Source organism: Elaeis guineensis, chromosome 11, assembly GCF_000442705.2.
Source record: "Elaeis guineensis isolate ETL-2024a chromosome 11, EG11, whole genome shotgun sequence".
NCBI lineage: Eukaryota > Viridiplantae > Streptophyta > Magnoliopsida > Arecales > Arecaceae > Elaeis > Elaeis guineensis.
Genome location: NC_026003.2, coordinates 113540577 through 113563612, shown reverse-complemented (window position 1 = coordinate 113563612; position 23036 = coordinate 113540577). Strand labels below are relative to the sequence as shown.

Here is a 23036-nt window from a genome sequence, read left to right as displayed (position 1 = left end):
GTCATAGGACAATTAAATTGAGATGATGCTAGATATTATGAACTCAAAGTAGGCCACCCAATCACAACCTTCAAAGTTTGTCCCTCCATTGGGATGCATTCAGTTGTTGTAAGGACTCGGGCATTGGTCTTTTGCATCTCTGGTCAATGGCTTTTAATAGATTTCAGACATGTAAGTGGATCAGGGAGGACAAAGATGGGTGACCAAGACCAACTCCTCCAGAGAAACCTCCTGCTGATTGGTGGGGTTGGCTCTAGGGACAGCCTACCCTGCTGGTAAAGGAGGTCTGACCTTCTGTTTTTAAGATTCATTAATGTATAGAGGACATAACTGGGGCAGCTCAACTTGCTCTTTGATGAAAACTGATGCAATGATGCCTCAAGATGTCGGTACCTTCACAACACTAAAGAACCAGGTAATTAACAGACGAATCATCATAAATCAAAGAAGATATATGCCACACTTTTTTTATTCCATTTTTCTATTAAAAAAATTAAAAGTAACAAAAAACAAGCTGTGTCACGCCTCCAAATGGTCTTATTTTAAGTCTGCCGACCGAAATCGGTCAGCCTCAATTTCATCACCATTCCCTCTCTTTTTGATTGGTCGATGCTCGTCGTACGATTGTACCTAGACAAAGATAATGCATTAAAAAAATATAATGACACACAAGAAGAATTATGCAGGTCTTAACATATGAGATTCTTCAGGATTTGAAGTGGAGTTGTTATTCTTTTGCCTTTTCTTCTCCTCTTTTTTCTTTTTCCCTACTTTAGATGCCTTGTGCCTCCTTTATGTAATCTTTTCTTCATTGTCTTAGTGAAGCACATTAATTTTCCCTTCTTTTTCTATTTTTAAAGAAAAGCTATGGTGAAGCACTGAGGACCTGGAAAATGATTATAGCTGACAAGGAGGTTGTTCCACCACCACAAATGTGCATAGGATGTACCCTGTCATCCAACCTAATCCATCATAAATGAGATAAGTTATTTGATCCATTAAAGTAAGAGTGATCTAGTTAAGTTCAGCTGTGTTGGGTATCCTTCACCATATTCTAAATTAGGTCAGGGTCAAACAAGCATATCTGCCAGTAAAGACCTGATCCAAATCAGTATATAGACCTAATATTTGGACTAAATATTCTAGTAGACTAGGATGAGATGTAACCACCAATCCTATAAAACAAAGAGAGACAGGAGGTCTTGGAAAAGGTAAGAAGCTGACCTGTAGTTGGGCAAACTTTTAGACTAAGAAACATTTTAATTAGTTGGAAGGAGAATAAGTCTTGCTATGATAGCAATAGGTCTGGCAGGGTTGGCCTGTGAGTGCATGATGTGTCATGCTTCCTCTCCCTCTAACTCCCACTTGTACATATTTAGTTTTGGTGTCATTCTCTGAACCACTGGTTTGAACCTTCATCTGTCCGCAATTGTGGCTCATAATCACAGAAATTAGTATCACAAGCTGAATAATACTTGACAAATGACTGTGGTGCTCAAGGCTATAAGCTTTTTAAAGATGTTTGCAAACACTAAAACTGATTCTCCACTTTCTTTCAAGTCAAGTTAATTTGATCATTCGACTCTGTAGCTGTGGGGTTTGACAAGATTTTTTTTTTTTTTTAAAAAAATTTTTATGAGTAAAGAGTTTGACAAGGTTTACTGTTGAAAGTACAGTATTTGGTTAAATTTTTAAATCATCACTGCTTTCTCTATGTTTAATTATATGATTGGTTCTACACCACATAGCTAATACCCTCGTCTAACTCACTGAGTTCACAAAAATAAATGGTTTATCTGCGTAAGGTGGCATCTCACTTATGTCAGCCGTGGTTTTGTGGTCCCAAAAGCTGCTTGATGAGCTATCTAGGTTCAGTAATATTGCATGATTATTGCTTTTCTTTTAAAAAAAGAGTAGGCATAACTTCACATTACACCTATAAATAATATGCAAGCATTATAATATGTTTTGTTTTATTATACTAAGAATATGCTATTATCGTAGTGCATAACACTTGACTGATGGGTGAAGCTAATTTAGAAGTAGTTTCCCTAAATAAGAAAGATGTTCAACAAATATCAGAAAAGCCTAGTTCCATGATGGTATATAGACTTCATTTGGAACAGAACATTCTAACTTATAAATGTTTGGTATCTTGGAACATGACTTTTTTTGTGCCAATTCATCTCTTCTTTATGTGTTTTGAAATGCGTAGAAGGCATGTATAAATAACCCCAAAGTGCTTTTGCTTCTTCATCAGATTAAAATATTCTGTGCGAAGTGAAATGGTAGCAGTTATACCTCAACATCTTTTGCCCTCTATGAAAACGGTTTTGCCTTTTAAAAGGCACCTCATGTAGGATGGATGGTCTCTTTCTATATAAACCAGAGCCCCCCTCTGACTCACAATCAATGTGCGACTACCGAAATCCTCCCTTCTACACCACAACATAGACCCTCAGTTAAGGAAGAGTCTGTATATGGGAGCAGCCCTATAATTGCAGGATGGTCCTTTACCTGGCGCGCCACTATTGCGACCAAGGGTTCATAGTTCGGTACGTAAGGTATGGTCCGCTCTGGCCTATGGGCTTCATGATTTTATCCTTCAAAAGACGCCTCATGTGGGATGGATGGTCCCTCCTTATATAAATCAAAATCTCTCTTGACTTGCAACTAATGTGAAAATAATGAAGCCCTCTTTTTTACACCACAACAAGATACACTAGCCAATTAAGGACAATCAGTGTAAACTCTCTATGATAGAATGTTTGAGATTGATGGACCATTTTTTTGATTTCTTTCCATTTTGATTCAAAAAATTTCCATCACTTTGAGAGAGGAAGAAATGTGGAGCTTCATGAATGGATCAGTTAGGAGCTTGGGATATGTGGTGGAACATGAGTGCATGCATGGAGGGCCGTATTGCTTAACCTATGCATTTTGTGGTCATGAATCATTCTGAAAGGCAGGTCCAATGACATGGCTTTTTTGGATCTAACCAATTCTCATCGCCTTGAAACGAGTGTGATCTATCCATGCTTTAAGTTCACATTCAATCCATGTTTTGCCTTGCCAGAACATCTGGACCTTGGAACTTATCTATGCTCAATTTGTGTAGAACTGAATGATTTACCACTTGTACAATCTCTCCATTTGACATAGATTGGTTGCATGAACCAAGGAATGCACTGCCATCCAAATAAGTTCTTCACTTTTTCGCTATAAACTGATGCAGACATGACTTGATACCTTTTGGTAATCCCAAATAAAATTCTATGGAATAATGTCAATAATCCAATTGTGTTTTCATTAAAACAAGCAGTTCTATCTCCATCTAGCACCAGTTTAACCCCAGAGGTTGTTGATCTGGGTTTCAGGCTGCAGTCAATCTCCAGCTCTACTCAGCCCTGACACTTGTCTTTCAGCATTAGTTCCAATGTCGGCTTACTTGTGAAATTAATTTTTCCGGAGGTTCTAACTTCAATTCTTCATGGCCCTTCTAAAGATAGCGTAAAGAGTCAGATTTCCTTGAAAGACCTATCTTAATAATCTTTCTAAAGTAAATAGAATTATAGAAGAACATTACCTTTCCAAGCATGCTGATTCAAATGGGAAGAAACGGAGGCAAATTTCTACTCTCTCCATCATGCACAAATGGAGGGCTCAGAGAGGTCCCTTTCAATTTGTTCCTTTATCACCATGGGCATTGTAGACTTTGGTGTTCAAGCTGACCAAACTTAAGGCGCACCTACTCTACACTATGTGGTCCAATCATACTTCATTTATATTGGAACAAGTCTGTCAGCTATCTAAGACTATTGCATACCTATTTTGTGGTGTGAAACTAAATCATGCTTCAGTTTGAACATGCCCTGCTAGTCCTTTGTCTCTCCAACCTACAGTTCTCCAGAAAAACCCACACATGCACAAGAACGTATGGATGTGATTTAGTAGTGTGAAAATGTTAGGTTATTTTCACCGAAAAACTCATGCAAATCCAACAAAATCATCATTCTTCATTGATGTAAGCTTGTGAGATCTACCATTACACTGCCAGCATACCTTTGATTTTGCTTCTGAGCAAAAGGTTAGTCATCCAAGAATGGTTGCATTTTCCAATTGATCTTATCACAATACCTATTTCAACATAATTAAGGCTTCTTCCATCTCAAAATAAGCCAGGGTTGTCTTGCTGTCAGATTCCAAGTTTCTACTATGAGCTACGACAACAATGCTTTGAGTTGTCCCGTTACTAGTTTCATCAAGTCTTATGTAAATTCTAATTTTCTATAAACATCATTTAATTTTTTTTTTCTTTGAGTTTTTTTCTCTAAAATAATTTAATCATTGAGTTGTCCCATTACTAGTTTCATTAAGTCTTCTCCATCTATGCCCTCGAATTTTTTTTTTTGTGAAATTACGCGTAATTAACTCTACAGAAATACATGGTGCCTAGCTTTTTAATATTTTATGCTGTTTCACATACATATCCTTCCATTCCATGCTTCATACATGCCTATCACCATATTGTACATGTACGTTTATCTGCTTTTCAATCTTGTCATGCATCATTTTTGCACCCACAGCTCAATTAAGTGGTCTATGTAGTTGAAGAACTCTGAAACTTTATATGTGTGCATGATGAGCACGTAGTTGTTAAAGTTCTACTTTGGTAGTTGGAGGATATAATAGACACCACCAATAGAGGTAACAGAGAATAGATCCTATAGTGAAAATATCTCAGCCCTATCACCTCATTAACAAGATCGAATCCATTCAAAGTGTGCAAAACTTTGATCTTGAATAAGTGGAGAACATTCTGTGGATGGTCATATTCTAATCGATAAACTTATGAGCTAATTGGAAAATGCTTCCAAGTTCCTAGATAGAAGGTTCTGCCAACCAATGATTCCTACACCACACCACAATGGGAGAATATTGTGACAATAAGCAGTGCTTATGAAATCATATTATATTATATTATATTATATTATATTATACCAACATTCCACATGAGTTAGAATTCTATTCACCCATGAGCCCAGACTAAGATGGAGCCATTATTAGAATCCAGAAGGCACAACCGTCCATGTGATCCGCACACCATTACAGAGATGCATACGAACCAGCACCAGCCTTATCGGGTGGCCCACAGCCAACCCCCAAGGTGGCGGATTCGGATTCTCCAATGTGCAAGGGTGAGCCAACTTAGCTACAATTTAGAACCAATAATAGAAGGCCAACAAGACAAATATTGCCATGGGGCTCAAGAACACTGTGTTCAGAGTCACTTCCAAGAGATTCCTAAGCACAAATTCTCCACAGTGCACATGTGGCACTGCAAAGTATTGTGCAGCTATGGATGGCCACAATCAAAAAATAAACCACCATCAAATAAGATATTTCACAGGCATCTATCAAACGTATATTGTTTGATGAGTGCCCATCTTCTGATGGCTGCTGGAGATGTCTCCCTTGTGCAATAATTTGTTTTGAGTTGAAAACAAGTTCAAGATCAAATCCATCATGTGGACTATCTTGGCCTCTCCAAGCCATTTAAAAAAAAAGTATCCTAGTTCTAATTTCAAACGACAGCATTGCATGTGAACTAAGAGTCGATGGTTGCAATTTTGGAGGCTAGCAGGACAAATGGGAGGTGGTTTTGCGCGATAATCACGCGTAGAGTTAATTAGCAAAGGCTGGGTCAGCTCTTGGTTGGGTCAGCGTTTGCGTTACGCTGTCGTCATTTGTTGAGCCGCGTGAATTCTGACACTTAATCCGGTGACGGGAAGTCCAACTTATTCTCCCTCGTAGAGGAATAAAATAATGCATCAAGATTTGTTCGTAATAGAGGATTGTTCTTGCAAGTAATTAGACCTCCCTAACGTGATTCTTAGAAGGCAGGCTATCCACGTTTCTGCTGGAAAAAAGAAAAGCTGATCGTCTGAGCATGAATCCACGTAGATCGCACATGTTTACCTCCATGTTGGATGCTGGAGAAGTAACAAATATTTTATAGAGAATTTGTTGACAAAATTTGATGAGCATTGCCTAGAAATGGCTAAAGCAACCCTAAGAAATAGTATGTACCTTTTCCGAAGTTTGACATCACTTCTTTCTTCAAGGAAACATGATGCCAAGAACCACCACCATATCATTGAGAATTATAACATGATGAAACTTGATACTACTTCTTAGTGGGTTTCATATAGATCCCTAGAACTGAAAAGCATGAACACATGAAATCCTCTAACTACTTATGGTAGCTCTTATGAGGTTTCTTCCAAAAGCTTTCTTTTAGGGCTTACTTTCTAAATGATGCTCCTCTCCAGAGCAAGCTTTTTTCATGAGAGTCAAAAAGGGAGTCCAGAGAGAGTTGCTAACTTATAATGCTGGTAGTTTGGAGTTGAGTAGGAGAGTTAAGCCCATTGTATGTTTTCTAGATGGAATCTTGCTTATAAATTGAGTTTTAATACTATTTGCTTGAGAATAAGAATAATCAAGTCACATGTTTTTCATATTGGATGTTTGATTGTACATAGTTTTCTTTTGAATAAATTTCCATCTTTCTATCTTCCTCCTTGTTGTCTTACCTTTTTTTTTTTTTCACTTTGAACTTTTTTTTTTCGAGCGCCGACATGCCTCCCGTAAAATTCCCTTTACAAAATGTTTATTCCATTCATGCAAGAATCAAATAGCTTTATATCTGGAGAGTCAAAATTCAAACATCTAAATATAAGAAGAATAAAACCATGCTAGATTCCTAAAGCAGGCTAAGCATATTTAGACCTTACTTTCTCTTTATCTCCAGCTAATTATATAACCTATTTATTGGATATTCAACTAATTATATGTAGTGTATTGTTTAGCTTTTTTAATTTTCCACCATCAATCTGATTCATAGAAACATGATAATCTGTTTTTAAACTAGAACTATCACACTCAAGGACCCCTAACACAACAACAAAATTTTCCAATAATTTTTTATTTTCAAAACAATAAATATTTCAAGAATAAAGCAAGATCTTGAGCTATCATCTTCATATTCCAAACAGAAAACAGTGTGCCATTTGCACTTCACCGTTTACATAACCATTTCTTTCTACATTCTACACCTTGATCGATCCCCGTTTCACCTTCCCATAAACCTTTTTAAAAAAAAAAAAAACTAAAATCCAGATAAAATTCCATTACCTGGAGTTTGAAGAGGAGAAAAAAAAGAAAAGAAAAAGGAAAAACAAATCATCTAAATTCTAATTACCTTAAGTTCCAAAATAAGAACTCTTTCTCCTTCTGTTGTTCAGTGTGAATATTCCTTATCTGGAGGAGTAGCGGCCGCGGCCGCCTCGACTGGCATCACCCCTTCCTTCTTGCTCCCACTCCTCATCTTAATGAAACCATACAGTTTCCGAAACTCCCTCATCGTCGTCGAATCCCTCCCGAAGCCCAACCCGCCGCCGCCGCTCCACTCGCTCCCTGTCTCCTCCGTCCGCCGCCCGGACCTGCTCTCGCTCAGCTTCCTTCCAGACTGCTGCAATGCGCTGATCACCGACTTGATCGCCCGGGTCGGCGAGCCCCGGTTGGCGATCATGATCTCGCTCACCTCCGCGGGGCTCAGCTGAGCGCCGTTCTGGAAAACCTCCTCCACTTGGGGGTACAGCTTGTGGTCTTTGAGCCCCAGGTAGCTGCTCGCCAGCGTCTTGAATGCCGAGAAATCGCACATCGGGAAGTGGATGTGGACGTCCAACCTCCCCGGCCGCAGCACCGCTGGGTCCAACCCCTCCTTTCCCCCCTCGCCGCCGCTCATCGTGAACACCATCACCCTCTCTTCCCCGCAGCACGAGAAGACTCCATCCATGAAGCTCAGCATCTCCGTCAGCCTCGCCGCCGCCGCCGATGACGACGACGACGACCCGCTTTCTTTCCCGCTTAGATACCGGTCGAGATCTTCCACGAGGATCACCGACCGCGGTGTCGTATGGAGGAGGAGAGACAGGAGATCCGCCCCGTCGGCGGCGAGCCGGGAGAGGTTCACGTCGTAGATGTCGTAGCCAAGGAATTTGGCCATGGCAGCCACAAAGGTGGATTTGCCGGTCCCCGGCGGACCATATAGCAGATAGCTCCGCCGCCACACCCGGCCGAGGCGGTGATAATATGCCCGGCCTTTAAGAAACGCCTCCAAATCCGCCCGCACTCGGGTTTTCAGATCCGGGTCCATCGCTACCGTGTCTAGCGTTGACGGGTGGGTGAACGGCACCGACCTCCACCGCGGCCCCTCCCCGCCGCCGCCGGCGTTCGTAAACAGCCGGACCTCCCTCCGCCGGAGGTCGATCTCGTCGGCGACGGACTCAACATGTTGAAGATAGGGGCGGAGAACCCGGGTGCGGTCCTGACGGCGGACGCGAAGGACGAGACACCCGCCGCCGGGAGAACGGCTAGACCAGGAGACCCGAGCGCCCAGGAAGGAGTCGTGGGCGGACTGGCCAGGGCCGAGGTGGAGGAGGAAGTCGTTGGGCTTGCGGCCGGAGGAGGAGAGGGTGGCGGCCGCGGCGTCCTCGAGGGAGGGGAGGGAGGCTACGTAGGCGGCGGCCTTCCGGTAGAGGGGGTTCTCCTGGGAGCTCTCGTTGTACCGCGGGATCTCGAAGTACTGGTACACCTGCACGCGCTCGTCCACCCACCGCCACCACCGCCCCAGGTGGTAGAGCAGTGCCCTCGCCGATAGGATGGTCCGCAGGACCGCCAGACCGCAGACGGCGGCCAGGACTACGGAGAAGGGATTAGCCGGGATTATCATGGGGATTATTGTTAGAATTCTAGTCCTCTCGAACTACCGACGGAATAGAATTGGAATTAGAAGGGAATTAATGGGGGTGGAGATAGAGAGGGAATGGGGGTTGGGGAGGGGAGGAGTTGGGAGGGGTTTGATTTTATGTGGAGGGAGTTGGGGGTTGGAGATGGCAGGTACGGGACGGCATTCGCCGGCTTTGGATTGGTCAAAGAAGGGGGAAGAGGAGAGGGAGGACAAACACGCGTATACAAGAAGATGTTGATTGAAAGGGATAAAATGGGGATTTCGGTGGCATTGCAAGGTTTTCCAGAAGCAGAATTGTGGGTGGGAACTGGGGAGAGAGGTACATTGGCTGGGGATCGCGGGCTGGGAATTTAACCGGTGAGAAAGCGCAGGACGACGCCACGTGTCCTGAGGATGATGATATACCGACCACATATCACGCGATGACAGATTGCACCATTAGATTTTCTGGAACTAGAGGTGGAAATGAACTGCACTGGGAATCTGTGGCTCCCTGTAACTCGGGGGTTCCTTGTATAGGATAGGTGGCCCCTTGGGGCTGGGTGGTCCAAAGTAATGTCCTGGTTTCACATAAGGCGGTTCATTTTGTTATTGTATCGATGAAAGTTAAAAATTAAACTTGTTTGACTGATGTCATTTTATAAAATCTGTTGTACAATAAAAATTATATATGTTGTTTGACATTTTTCCTTGACAAAATGATTTTGACTTCATAACTATGTGACAATTGAAAATTTTGCTTGTTTTATTTTGGGAACAGTAATTTAAGTAAATAGAATCATTATCTTTCCATTATTGCCCATCACTTACCGTTTATAATAGCAAATGTTGGCCATCACAATAAATAATTTTTTATTTCCATTTGCTCTTAGCCGAGACAAATAAGATCGTTATTCCTATTAGACTGATTAATAACAATTAAAATCTTTATAATTTTGATATTATTAGAGAGTTGCTTTATACTTCAAAGATTCAAACATAAATATATATATATATATATATATATATATATATATATATATATATATATATATATATAAAGAGAGAGAGCATCAGACTAAAATCAGATCGATCAGATTTGATCAAGTTAAAACTTTATGATAGAGATCCTACATCAATAATTCAAGCTGTTGAATGTGATCTGCTACCTCAAAACTACTTACGCATAAAAAATCGTATAATTTGAAAATTATTAGTCTATGCATCAAGTAGTCAAAAATTCGATAACCTAAATAAAATTAAATTGATATATTTTTTGATCACTTGATGCACAGTTTAGGGATCTTCAAATCATATAATTTTTTATGTGTAAGTAATTTTTAGATAATAGATTATATTTTATAACTTGGATCATCGATATAGAACTTACATTGTAGTGTTTTCATCTGATCGAATTCGAGCCCAAATCCAATCGACCTTATCCAAGCTTGAGCGTGTGAATATATATATAATGTATGTATATGTATGTATGCATATGTGCATATATATACATATTTACTCTTGTATGGATTCATGCAGACCTATCTTGAATGGCTTTTCTATCATCCAAATATGCCGGTTACAATCTGGACTCAACCCATGGTTTAGATATGCTAGTCTCCAAGCAGGTCGATTCAAATGTGACAAGATGTTGCAACCACAGCCATAAAATCTAAACTAAAATTAAAGACCTGAGCGATATTGAACCAAAAATTAACTGAAAAAACACGACCAAAGGCATTAACCAATACCTAACCCGGAAGAGCTGTGCCAACTGGGAGGATACGAAGGTTTTAGTTTGGATTCATGAGACGTCCATTCTTCAATGTCCATTCGTTGGTTGCTCCCATGGACCAAGACAACTCCATCAAAGCCTGGGGACCATCGAGGAGAATGGCGTGGAACACCCGAAAACAGTTCCTTCAAAAGGTGAGCAGGCCATCATTTTGGCAGTTGATCCGTGAGCAGGACCCGGTACAGGAATGATGGGTGTCCATCCAGAAACAACCTTGGCTCACCGAATATGGTAAACTTGATCATCACATGCAAGCACCTTATTAAGACGGAGGGAAAGGAGAAAAAAATACACATATACCAAAAAAAAAAAAGAAAAGAAAAAAAAAAAAGCACATAACGGTGGAGATGCAAGCTTCCTCCAATAGTTTATAAAATAACTGTCGATTTTTGGGTGCAAAAAATTAACTGATCAACTCATAAAAATATAATGCCCCATTTCATAATATCCTTAATAAATATTTTTTGAACCTAAAATCATAGACAAACAGAGATTAAACAATTTATATATGCAAAAATGAATAGAAGCTCAAGTTGGTTAGCTGTTCGTTCAAATTGAATTCGAATCACAAATGAAGCTCGAATGACTTACAACTCTGCTCATATATATCTAGTAGGACCATCAAAATTGAAATAGTCTAGCTCAAATGGTTCACTTTATCTATACCAATCTAGAATCTCTACTAATATTTTAAAATATTATAGTTTTGAATTCAAATTATATTTTTCATGTGAAAAAAATAATTAATTTTTTTTATAATATTAATATTATATATATTTTATAATATTTTTAAATATTTTAATTTACCTATATATCGAAGGGGACGTGGCTTCACACATGAGTTACATCCCTGTCCTGCAGTATCATAAAAAATGTGAGTCTTTTTTCTAAGTTCTAGAACGGGCTGTGCTTGTCAAAGTTTACCGTTTCAGAAAACACCGTTCCGTAGCTGACAGGAAATGAGATGACAGCTCAGCCAAGCAAAACAAGGCGTTTATTACAAACCCTACGGGAAGAAACTCGGAAAGGCCGCGTGGTCTCCGCTTTAATCTTCTCCGAGCTGCCAGCTGCGTCAGGACCTTTTCAAGTCTGACCCACGGTCACCAAATGGAGCATGTCCGACCGCCTGGGTAAGGCAAGTTACCCGGAAGGACGTAACGGCATGGCCACGGGAAATCCCCGGCACGTTGCACGAAGTTGACCTCGTTCGGACGGAAACTGTAATCCCCCGGTCAGACTGGACCCGCCCCAGACACGTGGAAAAAATATTCATTGCAATGATGATATCATATTATTATTATAATAAATTAATTAAAAATTAAAAATATATAAAATATATAAAAATAATATAAAATATTATTTCGTAGAAATCAATGTAATACATAATAATCGATAGAATATAAAAATTTTTATTAATTTATTATAAATTTGGTATAATATTATCGTTGATATTTTTTCCGTTAACATCCGTCACCTCATCTAACTCCTTAAATCCGTGATATATATACACTCCAACTCCTATACTAATGCACTTCTTGTGTTTGTTTCTTTGAATATGTTTGGATAGTATGGTGTGTGTTTTATAAAAGAGCTATAGAGAATTTTGTAAGGACGAGTACGTCCTTTTATTGGATCTCTTGCTGGCGTCATTTAAGTGGGCACTCAAAATCTCCTAAACCTACTCTGACCCATTAAGTATAAAACGAAAGCAAGAAAGATCCAGTCATGATACTGACATCAGCGATTAGCGAATGGTCTCGGTCTTGTTTCGCAGAAGAAACGGCGCGGTGGCAGCTCCGATTTGACCGTATCTTAATTTGTCGATGCACTATGAGGCTTCTTGTGCACTTGACATGCTCGCTGCTGCGGATTTTTTTTTAAATAATATTTTTTGAATAAAAAATATCCAAACTATCTTCATTTAAAAATTATTTCTAAAAATATCATGGATGGATTATATCAGCAAAAATTATGAGTTCAACCTACGAACTTGAGATCCATATGGACAATTTGTGGGTTGAGCCCACGAATATTCAATCCACGTGGCTAAAAAATAATTTCATGGGTTGAACCCATGATTTTATTTAATTTTTTTTTTTTTAAATTCCACACAAATTTGTGGGCCAACCCACGAATTCGAAGCTAATTCGTGGGTCGAACTCACGAATTGATATTTCGTGGGTTAAACCTATGATTTTGAGCCGGTCGCACGACATTCGTGGGTTCAACCCACAATTTTTTCCGACCATTTTTTTTTTTTTGAAATTTCAAGCAAATTCATGGGTTGAACCCACGAATTCAATATAGCTGTTGGATTTGAATAGAATTCATGGGTTCAACCCACGAATTTGCTTTAAATTCCGACCGTTGCACCAAATTCATGAGTTGAACCCACAAATTTATTGAAAATTAAATAAAAAACATGAGTTTAACCCATAAATTTGTTGTCTTTAAATCCACACCCTACCCTCCCTTCAAGTACACACTTCCTTCTTACTCATTCACATCCTACCCTCCCTTCAAGTGCACACTCTTCAACCTTCTTATTTGTTACTCATCTTTTCTTAAAATCGATTATGGCTTCCAAAAAAATGAAGTTTTATCGAAAAAAAAGAGAGCTCGAATAGAGAAAGGGAAGCAACCATCTCGTAGGTATGAAAAGTCCTTGTTTCTAGATAATGAGTATAGTGAAAAATTTCAATCAAATTTTTTTGAAAGAAAAGTTGTAGGAGATAGGATAGTCGATTTAAATAGTTTTGTGATTTTCGTATTAAATTTTTATTTGAAAGGATGCGTTAGCTATCTATTATTACACTCAACAAACCAATGTATCCTACTCCGGTTCACTATTTTTATAGTAATTTTAGTTTTAATAGTAAGTCTTGTTCTATTTCATCGTATGTTAAATGACAACTAATCGAATTTGACTGTGAAATTTTAGATCAAATTTTAGATATTCCATCGGATGGTGATAGATTTTTCAATAATAGTATTGTTTGGAATCATCCAGTATTAGACTATACTTCCTGTATTAGAACTGTTTTTGACGATCATATAAGTGCGACCGCTAAACCTGATGCAAATCTATTATCACTTGAAACTAGGTTAATCCATCATATTTTCACATTTAATTTTCTGTCCAGAGGAAGTCATAGAGAACATATATCATATTTAGATGTTTATCTCCTTAGGATGATTCTTTCATGTGATAGAGTTAATTTGCCCTATTTAATTGTGTTCTATATGAATGAATGTTTTCAAAGTTTAAAAACCATCTTGCCATATGGAGCTGTTCTGACTACTATATTCAAAGCATTTGATGTCCACATCATGGCCGATGATTAAGTTGTCAAGGTTAAACGTAGTGATATTTACAATCATGCATCTCTGAGGCATATGGGGTATACATTTCACGATGGTGTATGGATGCGTACGTCTAAAATAGATGAAGAAGAATATAACGGTGACGAAGGTGGTCAGCCTACCAACAGAGAGCAGCCCACACATGCTACATGGTCTGATCAGCAGTCATTCGATAAGCATGCATTATCTGATCGCATAGACGCATTGGAGATATCTGTTAGCGAGCGATTTGCACATATGGATTCTCGACTAAATGAAGGATTCACACAGATGGGTGTCCGATTGGATGAGGGTTTTAGCCGATTTGATCAGTTCATACAATATTTTTATCGTCAATTTCCTCCACCACAAGAAGATCCTACTCTGGATGATTAAGCTTCAGCAATTAGAGTAGTATGTGTGGCTTCACTCGAAGATCTGCCATCTTCGTCATTTATGCTTAGAGAAATATACTTTAGTTTGATGTATGCATATGTACCTTTCTTTTGTTGCTGTAATTTTAGATGTATTATAATCTGACTAAAATTATGTACAATTTAAGATATGATTTTGGCAGCAAAGTGGTTAATCTAATAGTTAGTGTACAATGAGTAATTATTAAAAAATCAAAAAATTTGTCGGTGTCGCAATCCGAGCTCATCGATCGAGTTCAGAACCATAGTCGATCGACGATGTGGCAGGCAAGTCGTGCCGAATCGATCAACCACCTGAGAATTTTGGTCGACCCTAAATCCTAAATCCGAAACCCTAAACCCTAAATCCTAAATCCTAAATCTGAAATCCTAAACACTAAACCCTAAACTGAATAATTTTCGATCATCTGATAATTTTAAAAAATTATTTTAAAATTTCTAAACCCTAAACTCTAGCATAACGTTGTATGGCTATAACATCTGCATCCAATGGTAGCTCAGAAAACTACTGTCCCAACCACGCAAGATTCAATCGGCAACTCTTTAGTTTATCATCGGTTGGGACAACACCTAACAAATCAAAGCATACCTGACACCAATCCTGACGTGTGCTACCTATCACTGGAAGACCGTCAACTGGTAAACCCAACTGAATGTTGACGTCCTCCAGTGTGATAGTGCACTCATCAGGTGGCAGATAAAATGTACGTGTCTCTGGATGCCACCGCTCTACGAATGCGGTGATCAAATGCCAATCCAGTGAGATGAAGCCTACCCGACTAAGTCCGTAAAAACCCACCTGCTGCAACAGTGGAACTATCCGTATATCTAGTGGGGTCGACCGAGAAAAAGCTAGCTCTCGCCATCGACATCGAAGAAATGAATACTCCTGCAAAAGTGAAAAAAAAGTTACTTCAGATCTTTAAATTTTAAAATATATTTAATATAAATACATACCTGTCCATCCCAAATAGTAGAAGATCGATGAGATGCCTGAGCATATAAGACCGTCTGATCTACCGGTCCTGGCTCCATGTGCATGAGGCTATAGAACATATTTGTAAAAAAAAAATTTTGTTACTAAATCAAACACATATTTGATATAAGTCGGAACAAAATTACTACCATATTACAATAGATAATAACATAAGATTTTTTCTGATAATAATATAATTTTGAATACAAAAGATCATTGTCTATTTGTCGGACATGTCCGTCTACTATGTCCAACTTTACCATAATTTCGGCACCTAATTCTGTTTTTGATTTTCGTCCAATCCATTTCATTCCTTAATCTAGAAGGTCGTGATCTTCTCTTTTGTCGCAATCGTTCTTTCTATGGTATAATGGTGATGTCAGTTGTTTGTTGCGCCCAATAATCTGCATGCGGAATTGGTTGAAATTTATGGCTGTAACTACGATGATATTCCTTTAGTGTGTTACATTGATTAACATATTGCCAAAAATCAATTGACACATGTGCACAGGCAGCCATCACATGAGAACACGGTAAATGATAACACTGCTATTTCTGACACGTACATAAATGCTCAGGTAATCATACTATCTGCAAGCATAGTAGTTCAATAGATCAAACATATAGTTTTTATTCATAGTAAGTAATAACTTAAACATATAGATTCTACAGCAATCTACCATCACCTGAGTATTGTTGCCTTTATTGTTATACAGCCCACGGAATGCTGTTTGGATTTGAAATACTCCACTTGCTCTATTGAACTTTGTGACATTATGAGATGTTGCTTTAGATTGATTGGCAATCACACAAGTTATAGCAAATAGAACAAATCTTTCACCTCTACCTAATGCTTCATCTGCCTGTGCACGTCGACCTTCAAAATATGATACCAGTCGAAAAAACGTCAATTGGACCAATGAAGTTACTGATAGGAAGTGTACATCTTTTAATACACCATTAAAATATTCAAATAAATTAGTGATCATCATTCCAAATCTTCGACCACCATTATGTGCACGAGACCATTTCTCCACTGGAATTTCATTCAACCATTGAATAGCTTCCGAATTCACTTTTTCAATCTTAGCCAAAAATTTATTGAATTTTTTAAGTTGTGTCTGCATTTCGATTATTTTCACTAAATCTCTGAGTCTGGAGTCCCAAAATCGAGTATTGAAGTTACTCGCTATGTGATGCAAATAATAAACATGATGTGCATCTGGAGGGTGCCAGCCAAGATATTCGTTCTGTAAAGCTGATAATATACCTGAATGTCGATCTGAAATAAGATATATACCACGACGTGGTCCAATACAACATCTAAAACAAGCCAAGAACCAGCCCCATGTATCAGTAGACTCCTCGTCCACTATAACAAAGGCAAGTGAAAAAATTTGATTGTTTCCATCAACAGCTGTTGCAATCATCAGCTTCTCTCGATATTTTTCATACATAAATGTAACATCGATACTGATAACCGATCTACAGTGTTTGAAACCTTTAATTGATGGTGCAAATATCCAAAAAGCATGATCAAATGCAGCCAATGAAGGATAATCGGTAGAAGTGCTGATGAACTTCACCCAAGAGCCGGGATTAAATTTCTATACAGCACGCAACCATTTTGGCAATAGATCATAAGATTTATCCCAATCTCTATATATCAATGCCATTGCTTTTTTGCTTTGCCTCCCACAACTTTCTATAATTGGCCATATAGTTGAACCTATTTTTGATAATTGCACCGATACCGACAATAGAAATTATGGGTATTTCTTTTACAACATCCCGAATTTCATTGGTAATAAAATTCGAATCAAGACCAGAATGATCCTGAGAAAGCATAGCTAAAATACATGTATGTAAACCGATATACCTTGTGATTTCAAAGTAATCGTTTCGTTTAATAGCTCGGAGCATCCAATTACATCCTGACTCTCTATTTTTGTATTTTACCACCCAAAGCTTTGGCTCCGACTCGACAACTCTAAATTCATAATGCCTCTCAATATGATACTGTTTTACTGCAGTTTGTAGTTCTATTTTATCTGCAAAATGAAGTCCTTTTAACAACTCGGCACCTTTTTCCTAGCTGGTGCACCATGCCTCCAAACCAGAAGACAATGATACATTAGCTGCTGTCCAATCAATTGATCTAAATATTGCAAACGGAGCTTCAAATACCCCTAAACTTGGATGTTCTTCCATAGGTCCGCAATCTACAGGAGCAGAAGTACCATCTCCTGAGGATGGAAGTCCATCTCATCTCCATTCCGTATGTCATCTTCCTCAAATAATCGATTATCTATATGTACCATATCATTGACAGATGTATAAACTGATGATTCTCTAATAGTGACACCAACCGCATCAGGATCAATTAGAGAAAATTGATCCTCTGCATGTCTGAAACTTTGAGTCTCTGGTACATGCTCAATGCCCTGAGCTGTTGGAGATAGACCGATCTGTTGAATGTCCTAAGTTGTTCTTATATCTCTATCGGTTACTTCATAATCATTCTCTTCAGTTTCAATAGGTTGCACTTCTAGATACAACTCTGCACCCGATAAACATAGGTGAGAACTAATCATTGAAAAAATTACTTCAATATCATCATCTTCAGTAATCGAAACAGGTTGATATTTTAACAATGTCGGCTGTACAACCTGTGGATATCTATATATATTATTGTGAGTCTATTTTTGCTTTTGTCTATATGAAAGAGTCTGCATAATTTATTCTTCAACTTCTCAAATCTAATTCCAGATTTAATTCTAACTGCCCTTTTAGGATGACCAACGTATTCAATCCCATTCGGTCCATAAATTGTAGAACCATTTATGTAACATAAGACCGTAATATTTTCTTCCATCACTACAGACATAATAAATACAACAATTTTAGCATGCTCTATGTAAAACAAACCACATTGATCAAAATTAACAATTAAAATAAAATTTTTAATAAAAATTAACTTAAATTATATCGATATTTTTTTCACCTATAGAATTCTACATTCTTTTAAAATATTTCATTATCAATTTTATTTTCTTCACTTACCAAAATTTATATAATTTTAAATTATTTATAATTAATAATTTTATTTTTTCACTAATGACAATTCAAATATTTATAACATTATAAAATTTTACATTCTTACAAAAATTTTATATTTATTTTCTAATTCTTCACTAACAATTCAGATAGTTATAATATTTTAAAATTTTATATTTTTAAATTAATTTATAATTATTAATTTTATTTTTTTCACTTATAACAACTTAAAAATTTATGATATTATAAATTTTAGATACTTAAAAAATTTAATAATTATTAATTTTTTTTACTTTCAATAATTATAAAATTATTAAAATTATTAAAATTAATTTTATTTCTTCACTAATAATAATTCAAAAAATTATAATATTATAAATTTAAACATACTTAACAAAATTTTATAATTATTAATTTCATTTTTTCACTTATACCAACTAAAAATATTATATAATTTAACTAAATTAATTTTCTAACTAAAACATTTAATACTTATTAATTTTATTTTTAAACTTACAAAATTTTAGAAAATAACAATATCATTTAATTTCACAAAATCCTAAAATTATAAAAATCATAACATTAATAATTATTTACAGAAATTAAAATAATTAAAAAAATATATACCTTTCGTTGATGCAGTCGGAGGGGAAGGAGGGGAGCGGTGGAGGGGGTGCCGGCGGGGAGAACCGGTGAGGAGGGCGGTGGCCGGGATCGGGGAGGAGGGCGGGGGAGAGCCGTGGAGGAGGGTGGCGGCCCGAGGGGGCTTGAAGGGGGGTGACCGGCGTGGAGGCCGGGGTGGCCAAGGGGGCTAGGGGGCGTGGAGGGGTCGGCGGAGAGGGGAGGAGAGCACCGCGGAGGAGGGTCCATCGGGGAGGACTGTCGGAGGGGAGGGAAGCAGAAAAAAAAAACAAAAAAAACTTAGTCGGAGGTAGGTTAAGGCTGTCGGTCAGAATCGTGACCTCCGGTCACGATTTCAGAAATTAAAAAAAAAATTAACCACGTGGATCTTCTGCATGTGGGCCGCGTGGCTACGGACTGAATTCGTGGGTTCAACCCATGAATTCGGCCTAATTTTTTTTTAAAAAATTAGTTTAAAAGAAATCATAGGTTCGACCTATGATTTTAGTTTTTTCGCCAGCTGGGCCAAATATTCGTGGGCTCAACCCATGAATTGGCCACGTGGGCCTCAAATTTATAGGTTGAACCCATGATTTTTGCTGCCGTCGGCTCATCTATCGTATTTTCAAAAATACTTTTTAAATGAGAATATTTTTAGAATTTTTTATTTAAATAATATTATTTTTAAAAAAATTCGGCTGCTGACGGCCCTCAAGTTCACTTATTTACCAAAAAGAAAAATCTCTAAGTTCACTTTTTTTTTTTTTTTTTTCTTTGTCTTATTATTCTCACGCCAAATCTCACACTCTACCAAAACACATACTTTTTTTTTCTTTTTTAATAAATAAGTGTTGCTTATTAATATAGTTGAAAAGTCAGGGATACAGACCATGTTCCAACAAAACATGCTTGCAGCCAAAACACACTCTTTCACCGGCAAGAATTTGGAAGGCTAATACTTGGACTATCTGCATTAATGTATAACGCAGAGTGAAATGTAATATTATCTCATTTCAGTTGGAAAAATATTATCGAACGTCTCACATATCCCGCTTAATTTCATGTGCCGATTTAAAATAGATGCAACACGTTATTCTTCGGTCGATCTCATGTGATTCATAGTAATTTCCTCATAAATTGCGCCAATCCCTTAGTTCCGCATTAGCCTAAGAAAATGGGTTGACACATGAGCGGGACACCTTTCAATTAAGATGGAAAATTATAGAATTTATAAGATGATCAAATTATCCAAATATCTTGGCTTTGATATAGCTATCAGGATAGTTGGTAGAGTAAAATACAAGATTAACGATTATTGGGGTAGGCCCTCAACGCCTGGCCGACTAACATTTATCTTCGTCTCCCCACCAATTAAATGTGCGACATTATGAATTGAGCCAACTTAAACTGACGGAAGAAATCCGAATCGGTATCTGACCAACTAAATTCGATATACAATCGGCATTTGACCGACAACTTCCTCGATGCTTCACCGACTATCTTAATCCCGTAAATTTAGGGATCAAATGATGGTTATCTGGTGTAGGTACTAACTACCCATAATTATGGGGTCTTACGCAATAATCATCCATTAATGACCTATTACTCAGTTTTAACGATAATTAATGAGATAATCATCTAGTAAATGCAATAACTCCCATGTTCCAAATTCTAAGCGATAGAGGTTATACAGTAACTATACTCTCCATCTTATATAAAGTGTTAAGCAAAAAAATTGGATAAGTTTTCTGATCGCAAAATTTTTGGGCTCTCTCATTTTGGCCTTTTCAATTGTTCTTTTTCTTTATCTTACTTAAGTATCGGAGGATTCCTTGTCGGATAATTTTCGACAAGCAAATTTATCTTTATAAATTTTCTGCCGTCAAGCAATCAGGTGCAACTCATCGGCCTTTAGCCAACCAATGACTATTTTATGCAACAGATAAAAAAACCAGAAGACATTGTACTCATGTGATTTAATATTTTATTAATAACTTATAAGATGTACCCAAAAAAAAAATGAAGGGTGAATGAAGACTATTAGCATCATAGCCATCAGATGGTCATTTGACCCCTATGTCCAGCTGTATTTCAGCTGGAGATTGGGTGTTCTGATCTACCTCTAAGATGGAAGACAAAGCATATATCCAAATGCTCGTGTCTAGCGCTGGTGGGGAGGAGGGGGAAGCGGGTGCGGCGGGTGGGGATTGAAAGAAATGGAAAACGGGACTAGTTGCGCTTACAAATGGGCAGGCAGGGAGCCCAAGAATAAAACCTAGTTGTCCATGGCCCAAGGGGGGCGATAGATAGCACTCATGGGATGGCTGTTGATCATAAAATACATAAAGAGGAACAAATTGTTGGTCTATAAGATATGGAGCTTCAGAACTAAACAGAAAAGGCATAAAAAGGAATCCAATAGGGATATTCAGAGGGCCAAGTGTATTAGTGATCGCCCTAATAGTGTAGGTCCAAGGTCAATTTTGAACACGGGCACAAGGTCAATTTCCATGAGAAGCTACCAATGGGATACACTCTGAAAGGCCACCTAACCTCCAATAGGACTGATGGTGGTTGGACCTAAAAAAACTGACAGTCACCAATCTTCATAGGGTTAATAATGCTAGCTGGTTTTAATTTTGCTGAAAATGTATCGCATTAATCCACTTCACTAAAAACTAATTATAAATATTAAATCTATCCAATATAAACCAAAGTCAGTTAATTAGATTTGGATTCAAAAAGATGACTAATTTAGGTTCAATCCCTAATTCATCTCAATTTTGGTAAATTTCCCTCTTGCCCATTATTCACAAAAGATATGCTTAATTTTATATCTAAATTATATATAGATAGGTGAACAACAAAACCAACCAAAATTGACCCAAATAATTATTGAGAACAATCTATATTTTTTCCATATAATATATTAAGAAAATAATCAAGCAATCAATATGTTAAAATATAATTTAATAACTTAAGCTATTAGATTAGTGGATCCATGAGTATGAAGTCCTGATCTATTCGATATACAACATTCCTCAATGCAATTCATGCATGTTATTTATGATATCTTTTTTAATTTAGCTTCACCAGAAAAATCTTAGATAACAATAGTAAAATCTAAACCCGATCAGACCCAAGTCTCAGAAAAATAACTCATTTTAATGTAAAACTTTGATTTGATTTAAATATAAAAGGGATTCGGCCCGTGCCACTACCCTGATTAAGCAAAGCACGCTGGTGGATTGTGATCATGCTCAACAAGATGAATGCATCAAAGAACCCCACTTAAAACATAGTCATTGGGTATAGTGTTATAATATATTCAACAAACCTAAGATCATCCAATTTTATAGTCAACAAATTTGTTTATCTTAGGAAAAACAAGGTTAAATAACACATTTTGACAAACCCATAATGGCATGGCTTGATGCGTGGTTAGAAAATTGGAATATGCCCAACTAACAGGGTTTTGGGCTCCCGGGAAAAAAATGTTAGAAGAGAGAACCAAAAGCCACATTCAAATAATCTCAACAAACCCCCCTCTGTCTCTCTCTGTCTCTGAATCAAGGGGCAAACGGAGAACGGTGGTCGCCGTGGGAGGAGGGGAGGGAAAAAGTGAGAAAAGAATGGAGGTGTTCTACCACCTGACGTCCAAGGAATTTGTCGGTGGCGGTGCTGGACTCGAGCAAGACCAACAAAGATCGCATCGCCACCTCCTCCGCCTTCAACTCCTTCAAGAACAAGTACCTCGTCGTCCACTCCCTCGCCACTTCTTCCTCCCTCCCCTTAAGAGCAGTAGATCTACTGGCTCTGTTGGATTGGCTTCTAGGGTTTTCAAAAGTTTCGATTTCTGGAGTTAATAGATACTAATCTGACGTTTTCTTGGCAATGCCGGTTGATCGATCTAGTTAATTAATACTGGTCCGTCTGTTTGCCTTGAGTAGCCTTTGGCTTTGGATGTGCGAAAGAACTTCATTGAAATAATTTTATGTTATCCAGATTGCCATTTTTGTG

General features: G+C 37.9%; 1 protein-coding gene across 1 annotated transcript; it reads right to left on the bottom strand.

Moving 5' to 3' along the window:
* Window positions 1-7005: 7005 nt before the first annotated feature.
* Window positions 7006-9106, bottom strand: LOC105054089 (AAA-ATPase At2g46620-like). The gene has a single exon (XM_010935493.4). The coding sequence runs from the start codon at window positions 8792-8794 to the stop codon at window positions 7301-7303; it is 1494 nt and encodes a 497-aa protein (XP_010933795.1). The 5' UTR covers window positions 8795-9106; the 3' UTR covers window positions 7006-7300.
* Window positions 9107-23036: the final 13930 nt, after the last annotated feature.

Bases quoted from the DNA above. Each gene is read 5' to 3' on its own strand.
- LOC105054089 (XM_010935493.4), bottom strand. From the start codon at position 8,794: ATGATAATCCCGGCTAATCCCTTCTCCGTAGTCCTGGCCGCCGTCTGC.